The sequence below is a fragment of the Carcharodon carcharias genome, chromosome 19 (genome assembly GCF_017639515.1).
Source record: "Carcharodon carcharias isolate sCarCar2 chromosome 19, sCarCar2.pri, whole genome shotgun sequence".
Taxonomy (NCBI): domain Eukaryota; kingdom Metazoa; phylum Chordata; class Chondrichthyes; order Lamniformes; family Lamnidae; genus Carcharodon; species Carcharodon carcharias.
Genome location: NC_054485.1, coordinates 26,722,952 through 26,735,762, shown reverse-complemented (window position 1 = coordinate 26,735,762; position 12,811 = coordinate 26,722,952). Strand labels below are relative to the sequence as shown.

At 40.6% G+C, this 12,811-nt stretch overlaps 1 protein-coding gene and 1 long non-coding RNA gene across 2 annotated transcripts in view; one reads left to right on the top strand and one right to left on the bottom strand.

Annotated features, from left to right (window-relative positions):
* Positions 1-513: 513 nt before the first annotated feature.
* Positions 514-9,712, bottom strand: LOC121291495. Its single transcript, XR_005946015.1, has 2 exons — positions 9,558-9,712; positions 514-2,000 (listed from the first exon to the last, which is right to left on the bottom strand). It is a non-coding gene; the product is annotated as an uncharacterized LOC121291495 (long non-coding RNA).
* The window catches only part of LOC121291494 (serine incorporator 1-like), a 38,080-nt gene continuing 34,406 nt past the window's right edge, over positions 9,138-12,811 (top strand). The window contains exon 1 of the mRNA XM_041212756.1: positions 9,138-9,318. Coding sequence (XP_041068690.1) covers positions 9,280-9,318 — 39 coding nt within the window. The 5' untranslated portion in view covers positions 9,138-9,279. The remainder of the gene's footprint in view (positions 9,319-12,811) is intronic.

Sequence of the window (12,811 nt, the reverse complement as noted above, 5' to 3'; positions counted from 1 at the left end):
TCCATCAACTAATGCCACCAGGAACAAATCAATTCTTTATTCCTCTCACTACCACTTGTTGGATCTTGATGTGTGCACATTGGTGTCACATTTGTCTATTTAGCAACAGTCAGTGTACTTTATAGGAATGTATTGAAGCACTTTAAGGCACCACTTCAAATGTATTTCATTGCTGATAAAGCTCTTTGGGACATCCAGAGGTGCAGAAAACTCCTTCAATAAACGCAAGTTCTCCCTTCTTTCTTTCATTAAAATGGTGCTACATTGTTGTAAAGTTCTAAATGCAAATTACAAGCAATTTTGTAAGGAAGCGATTGGCAGGTATAGAAATGAACTTACACCCAATCTCGTGGATTTCCCACAAGGTGCACCGAGTAAAGTAACCACAAATGTTTCAGGTCAATGTCCTTTTGCCAGAACTAGATGTTAGAGATGAACACTTTGAAACAAGATTGATGTCAATGGAACAGAATATTAGTGAAGGACAGGATTCAAAACCATTGCCTAAGACAATTTTTTACCTCCAAACCTATGTTTTAATACAATATTACTCAATGCCTTTACACAAGCTGTTAGAAAGTGGCATATGTTATAGAATTATCCAATTATAACAGCCCTGGCCAGTTCAGAATCAGAGCAATGAGCATCTGGTGTGGTGGTCAAGCAGTAAGGCTTCTGTCTCGTAAACCGTAGAATGTGGGAGTCACTTCTGCCCATTTCTTCATTGGGATTGAATCTTTAAATTGAATAGACTCGGCAGTATGTAATGTTTAGTTTAGCTTCATGTAATTTTCAGAGTTATAATAGAAAAACATTCTTTTAATTTAAAAGGGGGCAATGCCATATGGGGTTAGCATACTGTCCCTCTTGCTGGGACTTCAAATTCAAGTCCAACCTGACCTACAGACTGCAAGTCTCCTTGTGCCAGTTGTAAGGTTGAAGATTGGGAAGCATTTGTAAGGTTCTGCACACTGATGGGGAAAAGTAGAGAATGCTCTATTTCACATCTGATTCATTACATAGTTAACAAAAATAGAAGTGTGTTCCATCACCTAAGATTGCATGGTTCTGGTTGGGATGAAGAGTATATATATTGTGTGAAAATATATGGAATCACTGTTGTAAGGGGCAGGCTGGATGGACCGGATGATCTTTTTCTAATGTCATTATTTCTGTGTTTGCAGGGCCACAATATTTTCACTAGTTTCTAGTCAGATTGAAGGAGCATTGATAAGTGGAGGTTTAATCAGGGAAACACATTCTCTTTAACAGAGGTCACTTGTGAAGGGCAACATATCAGGGTGGAATAGAAAGAAAAAAGAGTTTGCATTTATATAGCACCTTTCATGACTGCAAGGCACCCCAAAGTGCTTTACAACCAATGAAGTAGTTTTGAAGGGTAGCCACAGTTATAATGTAGGAAAAGTGGCTGCCAATTTGTATGGCACAAGCTTTCACAAACAGCAATGAAATAAATAAATGACCAGATCTTTTATTTTAGTCATGTTGTTTGGTGCCTTTTGATGATTCTAACACTGATGCTTTGAACATGTCCCATGTTGAATGGTTTCCTCGGTTTTCAAGCTATTCAAAACAGCTTTGAACTTCCACTTTAAATTTTTCTTTAATTGAACTCTATGTATTGAGTAGCTCATAATCTAGTCTCTTTAATGTCCCTGTGTTTTTGAACTTCCTCAGTTTTATTTTGATGGCACAAACTAAAGGTGTATGTTCACTCCTGCAGTCAGCACCAAGGTAGGTCTTTACTTGTCAAACTGCATTTTGGAATTTGCTGTTTATTGTCACATAGTTAATTTGATTTCTGGTCATGTTGCCAGGACTTTTCCTGTTGTACTCCCTTTTTGGATGCTCCTTGAACCAGGCATTTAGAATAACCTGATCATTCGCTGTACACCAATCGATCCACATTTCCCATCTTTCATTGGGATCACAAAGGCCATGAGGTCAAACAATAATTGACGACAGATGAAATATTGGACCTGAGGGAGGAGAGGAGGAAGGTAAAGCAAATAGATCAAAGGAAATATCAGGAATTGAATAAAAATATCAAACAATAATGTGTTGAAAAGAAGGAAAAGTGGTTGAACTAAAAACGTGAAGGAATAGAAAAACAAAAAAACACAGATTCAAGAACAATGCATAAAGACATTAGGGAAATCACAGGAAAAATTGACTATGTCCATCTGTCGCATGTATCATAGGGAAATAGGTTATCATGAAAAGTGACAAAGGGCTTACAAGCTGGACTGAATGCATACAAGACTTATTTGAGGACAACAGACAAGAAGAAAAGCCAGCAATTAAGAAAAACATGGATGGTCCAAAGATCATGAAAGATGGAGTAAGAACAGCAATAAGTAAGATGAAAAACAATAAAGCCCAAAGGCCCAGAGGAAATAGTCACCAAACAAATTAAAAGTTTAGAAGACTTTGGAATGGACAAAACGATTCTCATCTCTAATGAAGTTTCGACACAGGAGAAATCCCAGACTTAAGGAAATCAACATTTATTGTGCTCCCTAAAATGCCCAGAGCAACTGAATGTAAACTCCATCACACTAACAGTCTGATGGCTCATGTTACTAAGGTCCTTCTTCGAGTTCTGATAAATAGGGCCAGGAGCAAGATAAAGGCAGAAATTTCAGCTCTCCAATGTGGTTTTGTAGAAGTTAGAGAAATGAGAAATGCTATCAGAAAAAAAGATGTATTCATGTATTTTATTGATTATAGTAAGGCATTTGGTAAGCTGAAACATGAAGAACTTATGATCATGTTAGAGTCTCTTGATCTCAATGGCAAAGATCTTAGAGTGAATCACAGAATTTTTATTGGCACAGAAGGAGGCCATTTGGCCCATCGTGTTTGCACCAGCTCTCCAAATGAGCATTATAACCTAGTGCCCTTGCACTGCCTTTTCCCTAAACAATTGCACATTGTTTCTATTCAAATAATCATCTAACGCCCTTTTGAATGCCTTGATTGAACCTGCCTCCACCATACTTCCAGGCAGTGCATTCCAGACCCGAACCACTCACAGTGTGAAAAAATTTTTTCTCATAAAAGAAATCTTTATTGAACAAACTGCAGGCATAAAAGTTGGGAATGTTCTAAGTAATTTTGTGAAGTTTGAAAGCGAGGTCAGACTAGGGTGTGTTTTCTCCCCAGATTTATTCAATTCGTATAGTGAAAATTGGTTAAAGAAATTACGGAAAGCAACAAACTTAAGGAAAAAGCATATAACTGTGCAAAGGTGAATGGCAGGTCAGATGATTGTTCAGAATATAAAGAATGGCACAGAATGACTAACAGGTTAATCAGGAGAAAGAAATTAGAGTATGAGAGGAAGCTAGCTAGAAATGTAAAAACAGATATCAACAGTTTCTACAAATACTTAAAAAGGAAAAGAGTAAGTAAAGGGAGCATTGGTCCTCTAGAGAGTGACAGTGGGGAGTTAATAGTAGATAGTAAGGAAATGGTGGATGAAATGATTAAATATTTTGCTTCTGTGCTCATGACAGAGGATACAAAAACATTCCAGTAATAGCTGTAAATCAGGAGCTGGAAGGGAGAGAGGAACTTGGTGAAATTACATCATTGTGAAGCGGTACTGAGTATACTGATGGAGTTGTGGGCTGACAAGTCTTTGGATCCTGATGGACTTAGTGTCTTAAAAAAAGGTGGCTAATGAAGGAGTAGATGTGTTCATATTAATTTTCCAAAATTCGCTAGATTCTGGAAACGTTCCATCAGACTGGAAAATAGCAAATATAATCCCTCTATTCAAGAAGGGACAGAGGTGGAAAACAGGAAACCTAGGCCAGTAAGCTTGATGTGCAGAAGTTGTTAGAATCAATCATTAAAGAGGTTATAGCTGGGCACTTAAAAATACTCAAGGCAACCGGGAAGAGTCAGCATGGATATGTGAAAGGGAAATCAGGTTTAACCAATTTACTGGAGTTCTTTAAAGGAGTAACATGAGCTGTAGATAAGGGGGAGCATTAAGATGTACTGTGCTTGGATTTCCAGATGCATTGATAAGGTCTCACATCAAAGGTTATTGCGGAAAAGAAAAGCTCATGGTGTAGGGGGTAACATATTGGCAAGATTGGCTGGCTGGCAGAAAGCAGATGCATAAATGGGTCTTTTTCTGATTGATAGGATGTGACGAGTGGAGTCCTGCGGGGATCTTTGTTGGGGCCCCAAATTGTTACAATTTATATCAATGACTTAGCTGAGGGGAGAGAAGGCATGGTAGTTAAATTTGCAGATGACACAAAGATAGGTAGGAAAGTATTTTGTGAAGAGGACAAAGGAGGTTATAGATAGATATATTTAGGTTGAGTGAGTGGGCAAAAATAAGGCAGATGGAGTATAATGTGGGAAAATGTGAAGTTGTTCACTTTGGCAGGAAGAATAAAAAAGCAGAGCATTACTTAAACAGAGAACAACTGCAGAATTCCGAGGTGCAGAGGGATCTAGGTGTTCTAGTGCATGAGTCACAAAACGTTAGTTTGCATGTACAGCAGGTAATTAAGAAGGCTAATGGAATGCTATATTTCTTATGAGAGGAATTTAACATAAAAGTAAGGATGTTATGTTTTAATTATAAAAGGCTGGGTGAGACCACTTCTCAAATACTGTGTGCAATTTTGGTTTCCTTATTTAAGAAAGGATGTAAATGTGTAGGAGGCGGTTCAGAGGAAGTTTACTAGACTGATACCTGGAATGAGCGAGATGCCTTGTGAGGGCAAATTGGACAGACTGGGCTTGTTTCCACTCAAGTTTAGAAGAGTGAAGGGTGACTTGATTAAGTATATAAGATCCTAAATGGTCTCGACAAGGTGACATGGAAAGGATGTTTCCTATGGTGGGTGAGTCCTGAACTAGGGGGCACTGTTTTAAAAGTAGGGGTCATCCTTTTACGACAGAGAGGAGAAGAATTTTTTTCTCTCAGACGGTTGTGCAACTTTGGAACTTTCTGCCTCAGAAGGTGCTGGAGGCAGGGTCGTTGAATATTTTTAAGGTAGAGGCAGATAGATTCTTGCTGGGCAAGGGAATCAAAGGTTATCGGGGGTAGATAGGAATGTGGAATTTGAAACACAAACAGATCAGCCATGATCTTAATGGATGGCAGAGCAGGTTCAAGGGGCCGAATGGCCTACTTCTGTTCTTATTTCATATGCTCGTATGTTCATAAGTAGACAGATTGAAGACCTTTCTGGATTATTAGTTGGAAGTTACAACGATAGTGATATAAGATACACCAATGACACCTTTCTTATTACCAACACTGAGGAGAAACTGCAAATGATTTTGGATGGAGAAGTGAGTGAAAGTGAGAAGAAAGAGCTGAGCATAAATTGTAAGGAAATAAATGTCTAGTAGTGTCCAAAAAGAAAATCACACCAGAATGTAAGATCACAGTGTAGAATGAAAAGATCTAAAAGGTTTGATTAACATTTTCACACTTGTATATGTTAACAGACAGAAATTGTGACCAAGAAATAAGAGAAATGATTGGAATAGCCAACTATACATTTCAAAAACTGAAAAAGATTATGATCAACTCAAAATTAGCCATGAAAACAAAGCTGAGAATTCTGCAAAGCTACATCACACCAATTTTGACATACAGAAACAAGTGTTGAACAATCAGTGAAGAATTGAGGCTGCAGAGTTGTGGTTGTTGAGGTGAATAATGAATAATGATATCTTGGAAAGTCACATTACCAATGAAGAGGTGCTAGTAAAATCTGAGACCAAAAGATCTTTGGTCACCAAGATCAGGAAGCGACAGTTGGAATTTCTTGCAAATGTAATATGAAGTCATGATTTAGAAAGTCCGATGCTGATGGGAAAGATCAGTGGTAAAAGAGGTTGAGGTAAACAAAGAACGATCTTTCTAAAGAGCCTGGCAAATTGGATGAACATACGACCAACGCAGATGATCCATGCATTTAGAGCAAGATTAACATGGAGCTGCATGGACACAATGCCCTCTTAGGGCATGGTACCTGAAGAGAGGGAGTTTGAGAGAGAGAGAGAGAATGTCGTTTGAGGGATAAATCTTTTCCGGGGAGGGGGTTGGGGAGGAATAAACCTCTGCTCTTTTGAATGGTGTCATGGAATCTTTTGTATCCAACTAAAAGGCCTGATGGGTTTCCACTATCTCAGCTGAAAGATATGATGCCATTATTTACCATCACTGCACTGGAGTGTTAGTGTAGATTATGGGCTCCAATCTCTGAAGTGAGACTTCGGCATACAACCTTCTGACTCAGATGTGTGAGGACGAACAGGTTATTCTAGTCTATGCCTGATTGTCTTTCTATGACTAAGGAGCGTTTGGGCTGAGGTCATCCCCGCCCATAGGCAGCAGTGTGTGCGCAATCACTTTTGTTATGATGGCGAAAGGTGCCTGCCAATGGTGCTGCTGAGTCCAAGTTGAAGGCAAACTCGGAGATGCCGAGTGTTTCCAGAAAGAGCCAAGTGAGGCTCAGTGAACAGAATCGGAGCTAAGATAAAAGCAAAATACTATGGATACTGGAAATCTGAAACATAAACAGAAAATACTGGACAAACTCAGCAGGTCTGGCTGCAGACAGAATTAACGCTTCAAGTCTGTATGACTCTTCTTCAAGAGCTAAAAAGAAGTAAAAATGTGATGGATGTTATATTGTTTAAGAGGGGGTGGAGCAGGTGGAGAAACTAGAAGGTCAGGGATAGGTGAGAACTAAGGAGAAATTTGACAAATATGTCATGGACACAGGACAAAGGGAGTGTTAATGGCAGTGTTAAAGATTAAAGAAGGTGCTGATAGTGTCATTAAGTTAAGGTAGCAGAAGACGGGTCAGCGCTCTTGAAAGCAAAATATAAGAACAAGTTACAGATGGCACTGTTAGGGGGTGTATAGATAAAAAAATTAAATGAATAAATAAATAAAAATAAGAAATAATTGGATTAAAAAAAGGGTAAGGATGGAGGAGACAGTTCATGGTCTGAAGTTCTTGAACTCAATGTTAAGTTCAGAAGGCTGTAAAGTGCCTCATCAGAAGATGGGGTGCTGTTCCTCCGGTTTGTGTTGGACTTCTCTGGAACATTGCAGCAGGCTAAGGACGGACAGGTGGGCATGAGAGCAAGATGGTGTGTTGAAATGGCAAGCTTCACACTTTTCACCCCACCAGCCTCCGCATTCAAAGGATCATCCTCTTGCATTTCCGCCACTCCAGCATGATGCCACCACAAAATACATCTTCCCCTCACCCCCCCTTCCCCGTCAGCATTCCGTAGGAACTGTTCCCTCCATGACACCCTGGTCCACCTCTTCATCACCCCCATTTCCTCATCCCTTTCCCACAGAACGTTCCCATGCAATCGCAGAAGATGCAACGTCTGCCTCTTTACTTCCTCCTTCCTCACCGTCCAAGGCTCCAAACATTCCTTTCAGGTGAAGCAGCACTTGTACCTCCTTCAATTTGTTCCACTGTATTTGCTACTCCCAATGTGGTTTCCTCTACATTGGACAGACTAAACGCAGACTGGGTGAGTGCTTTGCAAAACACCTTCCCTCAGCCTACAAGCATGACTCAGGCCTTCCTGTCACTTGCCACTTCAACATACCATCTAGCTCTCGTGCCCACAAGTATGTCCTTGGTCTGCTGCAATGTTCCAGTGAAGTCCAATGAAAACTGGAGGAACAGCACCTCATCTTCTGATTAGGCACCTTACAGCCTTCTGGACTTAACATTCAGTTCAACAACTTCAGACCATGAACCCTCTCCTCCATCTTTACCCTTTTAATCCAATTTTTTATTTTTATTGATTTATTCATTTTAAAATATTTTTTTCCTCCCTCAACGCCTTCTCGCCACCACGCCCCCCCCCCCCCCCAAATCCCGGCCAGCTGCAACGCGTTCTTATGTTTTGCCTTCACAGAGCACTGACTCTTCTTCTGCTATTAACACCTTCTGCTATCTTACCTTCATGCCACTATCAGCACTTTCTTTGGTCTTTAATGCTAGCATTAATACCTCCTTTGTCCTGTGTCCATGGCATCTTTGTCAAATTTCTCCTTAGGTCCCAGCTGTCCCTGACCTATTTTCTCCACCACCTCTTAACCATTGTTAAAATCCATCACATTTCAATTTTTCTTTCGCTCTGAAAAAGAGTCATACGGACTCGAAACATTAACTCTGTTTTTCTCACCATAGATGCTGCCAGTCTGCTAAGCTTTCCCTAGATAATAAAAACAGAAAATGCTGGAAAAACTCAGCAGATCTGACAGCGCCTGCAGGGGCGAGGAACAGGGTTAATGTTCCGAGATAAAAACAGAAAACTGCGGATGCTGGAAATCCAAAACAAAAACAGAAATACCTGGAAAAACTCAGCAGGTCTGGCAGCATCGGCGGTGAAGAAAAGAGTTGACGTTTCGAGTCCTCATGACCCTTCAACAGAACTGAGTGAATATTAGGAAAGGGGTGAAATATAAGCTGGTTTAAGGTGGGGAGGGGGGGGGGGTGTGGTTGGGTGGGGGGAGAGAAGTGGAGGGGGCTGGTGAGGTTGTAGGGACAAGCAAGCAGTAATAGAAGCAGATAATCAAAAGATGTCACAGACAAAAGAACAAAAGAACACGAGGTGTTGAAGTTGGTGATATTATCTAAATGAATGTGCTAATTAAGAATGGATGGTAGGGCACTCAAGGTATAGCTCTAGTGGGGTTGGGGGGGCATAAAATATTTAAAAATAATGGAAATAGGTGGGAAAAGAAAAATCTATATAAATTATTGGAAAAAAACAAAAGGAAGGGGGAAGAAACAGAAAGGGGGTGGGGATGGAGGTCAAGACCTAAAGTTGTTGAATTCAATATTCAGTCCAGAAGGCTGTAAAGTGCCTAGTCGGAAGATGAGGTGCTGTTCCTCCAGTTTGCGTTGGGCTTCACTGGAACAATGCAGCAAGCCAAGGACAGACATGTGGGCAAGAGAGCAGGGTGGAGTGTTAAAATGACAAGCGACAGGGAGGTTTGGGTCATTCTTGCGGACAGACCGTTCCGAGCCCGTACGACCCTTCTTCAGAGAAGCTGGACGAGTGTTTCCGGAAAGGGCCGAGTGAGGCTGGGTGAAAGGGTTAACCCGGGCTCGGAGCGGCCGAGTGTTTCCGGAAAGGGCCGAGTGAGGCCCGGTAAAAGGGAACCGAGGGGAACGCGACGGGTTACGACGGCGTCTCCTCAGCGGCGAGTTTTAGAGCTCGGGTTCAGTCACCATGGGAGCCTGCCTAGCACTCTGTTCCCTGGCCAGCTGTGTGAGTACCTTTACCCCCGGGGGGAGGGGGGTGAGAGTTCCGGGCCGAATATCTCTGCCTTGTGGGGTGGGGGGTGCTCGGCTCCTTGTTCTATTCCCTCAATTCGGCTTCAGGAATGTGGCGGCGGAGAGCGGGCCTGTTCCCATGGATCCCAGCAGTAAACTCCTGGCTTTTTGTCTTGGATTTGGCGACCAGAAGTCACAGCCCTTGGTGTTCCGCGTTACGTCGGCAGAGCTTACCTCCTTATTTCCATTTTAAACGCTGCGGTTAACGTTCAACTTTCTCCTCAGGAGCTGGGAATTTGCACAGTTGGACTGGAGTTTTTCCCGGGGGTGGGGTGGGGGGGGGGGGACACAAACTCAGCAGGTCTGACAGCATCTGCGGAGAGGGAGACAGTCAGCGCTTCGAGTCCGTGTGACTCCTCTTCAGTTCTGACCCCTGCTGAGTTTTTCCAGCTATTTTAATTTTAATTTCAGATTTCCAGCATCCGCAGTGTTTTGCTTTTATCCTGGAGCTTTTCACTTCCTGCTTGAGGAAGTTGTTGTCAGACCCAGCGTTGGTTTCCCCACGACGTTTGCCTTATTTATTTTTTTTTAATTTGCTTGTAATTTTGCTTCTTTTAACTAAGGATACTTTTTTGTTATGTATTTCGTGAATACATTTCATTTGTGGGTGAATAAGGCTTTGCTATTTTCTTGTAGCTTAAGTCATGTAGTTTGAGATTTGCATCATCACAGTCAGGTGCTTAATTTGGCAATAGGAAGATTGTGCCCTTTTAAAGGGACTGTCACAACTCAACGCGCTATGATGAATAATTGTTGGAGTGAGTGCGAGTTGTTTCTGACTTGTAAACACTGTTCGTGGTTGCAGTTCACTTGATCTTATTTATTTCCGCTTTTTTTCCTCCCGAGAGATGTCTGACATCTGCAGCTGAGTGACTAAGGCTGGGGATTCAGGACTGTATTGCTTCAATCGAGGACATTGTGTCCATCACAATCTGGCTTCATGTTTACTTGAGTGATTTTATTCTCTTTCCATTACTGACCCCGTCCCCACCCACGCACCCTTCTTCCCAGCTATCAGTCAATGGAGCTGTCTAGTTCTGCCTTTGTGTAATGAGTATTATTAAACTGGGTTATCACAGTAAATTAATTTTTACAGTACAAAGTTAGAATTGATTTTAATCTGAATTATTCACTTGTCTGAAAAGATATGATTTCAAAAAATGTTCCCAAAATGTTATCAAATAGCACTTGGTTATTTGCAGCACAGAAACAAGCCATTTGCCCCAACAGCTCCATGCCTGTGTTTGAGCTTCCACTTACCCTTATAATCCCCTCAATTTATCCTTCTGTTCATTACTCCCTCATATGTTTAGCTTATCCTTCAATTTCTCATCGCCTCAACTATTTCTTGTTTTTCTCCTGAATTCTCTATTTGATTTATTAGTGACTATTTTGTGTTCATAGATATTAATTCTGGAAATGGAAACATCTTCTCTACATCGACTTTATCATCTTTAATTATAAGATCTTTATCAGTTCACACCTTCATTTTTTTCTGCAGTGAAAAGATCCCCAACCTGTTGTAGCTTTCCTGAAGGTATAATAACTTCATTCCGATATCATCCTAATAAAATGATTTTTGAACCTTCTCCAGTGCCTTAATATGTTTATTATAATGCAGAACTGTACAAAGTACTTCTGAGTGTGGTCTAACTAAGGTTCTATACAAGCTTCACGTCACTTATCTGCTTTTCAATTTTATTACTGAAGGAACAAACACGTTTTTTAAATAGCTTTATTAATCTCTCATTATTTTAGTGATATGTGGACCCCTCGATTCCTCTGCTCCATTTTACACACTTGTGTTCCAAGCAGTATGTGATCTCCTTATACTCCTACCAAAACGTACCACTTCCCATTTATCCATGTTGCAGTTCATTTACCAATTGCACATCTATTCTGCAAGTTTTTCTGGATTTTGTCGCAGTCCTCTTCTGTATTGAGTATACTCCCAAATTTGGTGTTATATGCAAATTTTAACATTGTACTTCCAATTCTTGAGTCCAAGCTGTTTATGTCAGGAGAGCACCAGTGGTCCCAGCACCAATCATTGTGTAACACCACTTCCCAACTTTTGCCAGTCTGAGTAACTACCTTCAATCCATAATCTTTTTGTTTTGTAGCCAGATTTGAATCCAATCTGCTACTTGTCCCCCTGATTCCACAAGGTCTGACCTTAGTTGTATGTCTACTTATGTGGCACCTCAAAGAAGGCTTACTAGTTTCAAACATATTTATGAAGCTTGTCCCAGTGATAACAGTGTGGGTGGCATTTTTGTTTGGTTATTGTTGGATGACAACTATTCCAAAAAAAATTCCTCCGGAAGTATACAGAGAGGATTGTTATTTATTGTCTTTTTTTTGTATGCCTGTGTCTGTATCTTGTACTTTAACGCTGTGGATTTTTGAGAAGGATTGTCGACTATGTGAGGATCAAATGTTCACAGTTGAGTGACAATAATAAAATCCACAAAGTTTGAATAAAATAAAATTCAACTTGTTGGAGGCTAATTACATGGTACTAATAATAGGCATTCTCACTGCCTTAGCTTTGAACAGCACAGCAGCACTTATTTTGAAAGATGATTTATCTTATACCTACTTCAGTGTGCATTTATGCTGCAAGTTTAACTGGTGCATTGGTTCAAAACTTCCACTAGACTATGGGCAAAAGATATTTTTAAAAAGACATTCTTGGACTATGGGTGTTGCTGGCAAGGCTGGCATTTATTGTCCATCTCTTGTTGCCCTAAGAAGGTAACAGTGGACCCTCTTCTTGAACTGTCAGGAGCAGCTTGACACAACAGAGTGGTATGTGAGGCCATTTCACAGGGCAGTTAAGAGCCAACCATGTTGGTATGGGACTGCAGTCTCACAGAGGCTAGGGGATAGTGGGTTTCCCTCCCTAAAGAACATTAACCCTTTTGGATTTTGTGACTGACTGGCATCATCATGGTCATTTTTACTGATTTCAGCTTTTTATTTACAGCTTTTATTTTTAAACTAAGTTTCAACTTATAGCATATTAGAGTAGATTTAAAGACATGGAAAGGAGAAATTTTGGCTGTAAAATTTGGACTAACTTTTAAAAATTCATAATTATGAATTTATTTTAAATATTTGGGGAGTTACTACTACTCGCACTTCTCTGTCAGAACTCCATAGTTGTACATATTTCCGTAACATTTTGTTACAGCTTATCATGGACAGCACAGAACGAGGCCAATCATGTCTGTACCAATGCTTTGAAAAAGCTACCCAATTAACACCACTTCCCTGAAAAAGTGCAGGCCATCAGTACATTTTACATTCAACAAAACTTTAGTACTCAGAGTTCTGCTAGCCTGGGAAAGCTGCATGAAGCTTCATTTGTGTAAGACTACTATGAAGAGAAGTTAACTGTGACTTAACCCATGTTCAGTACAGAT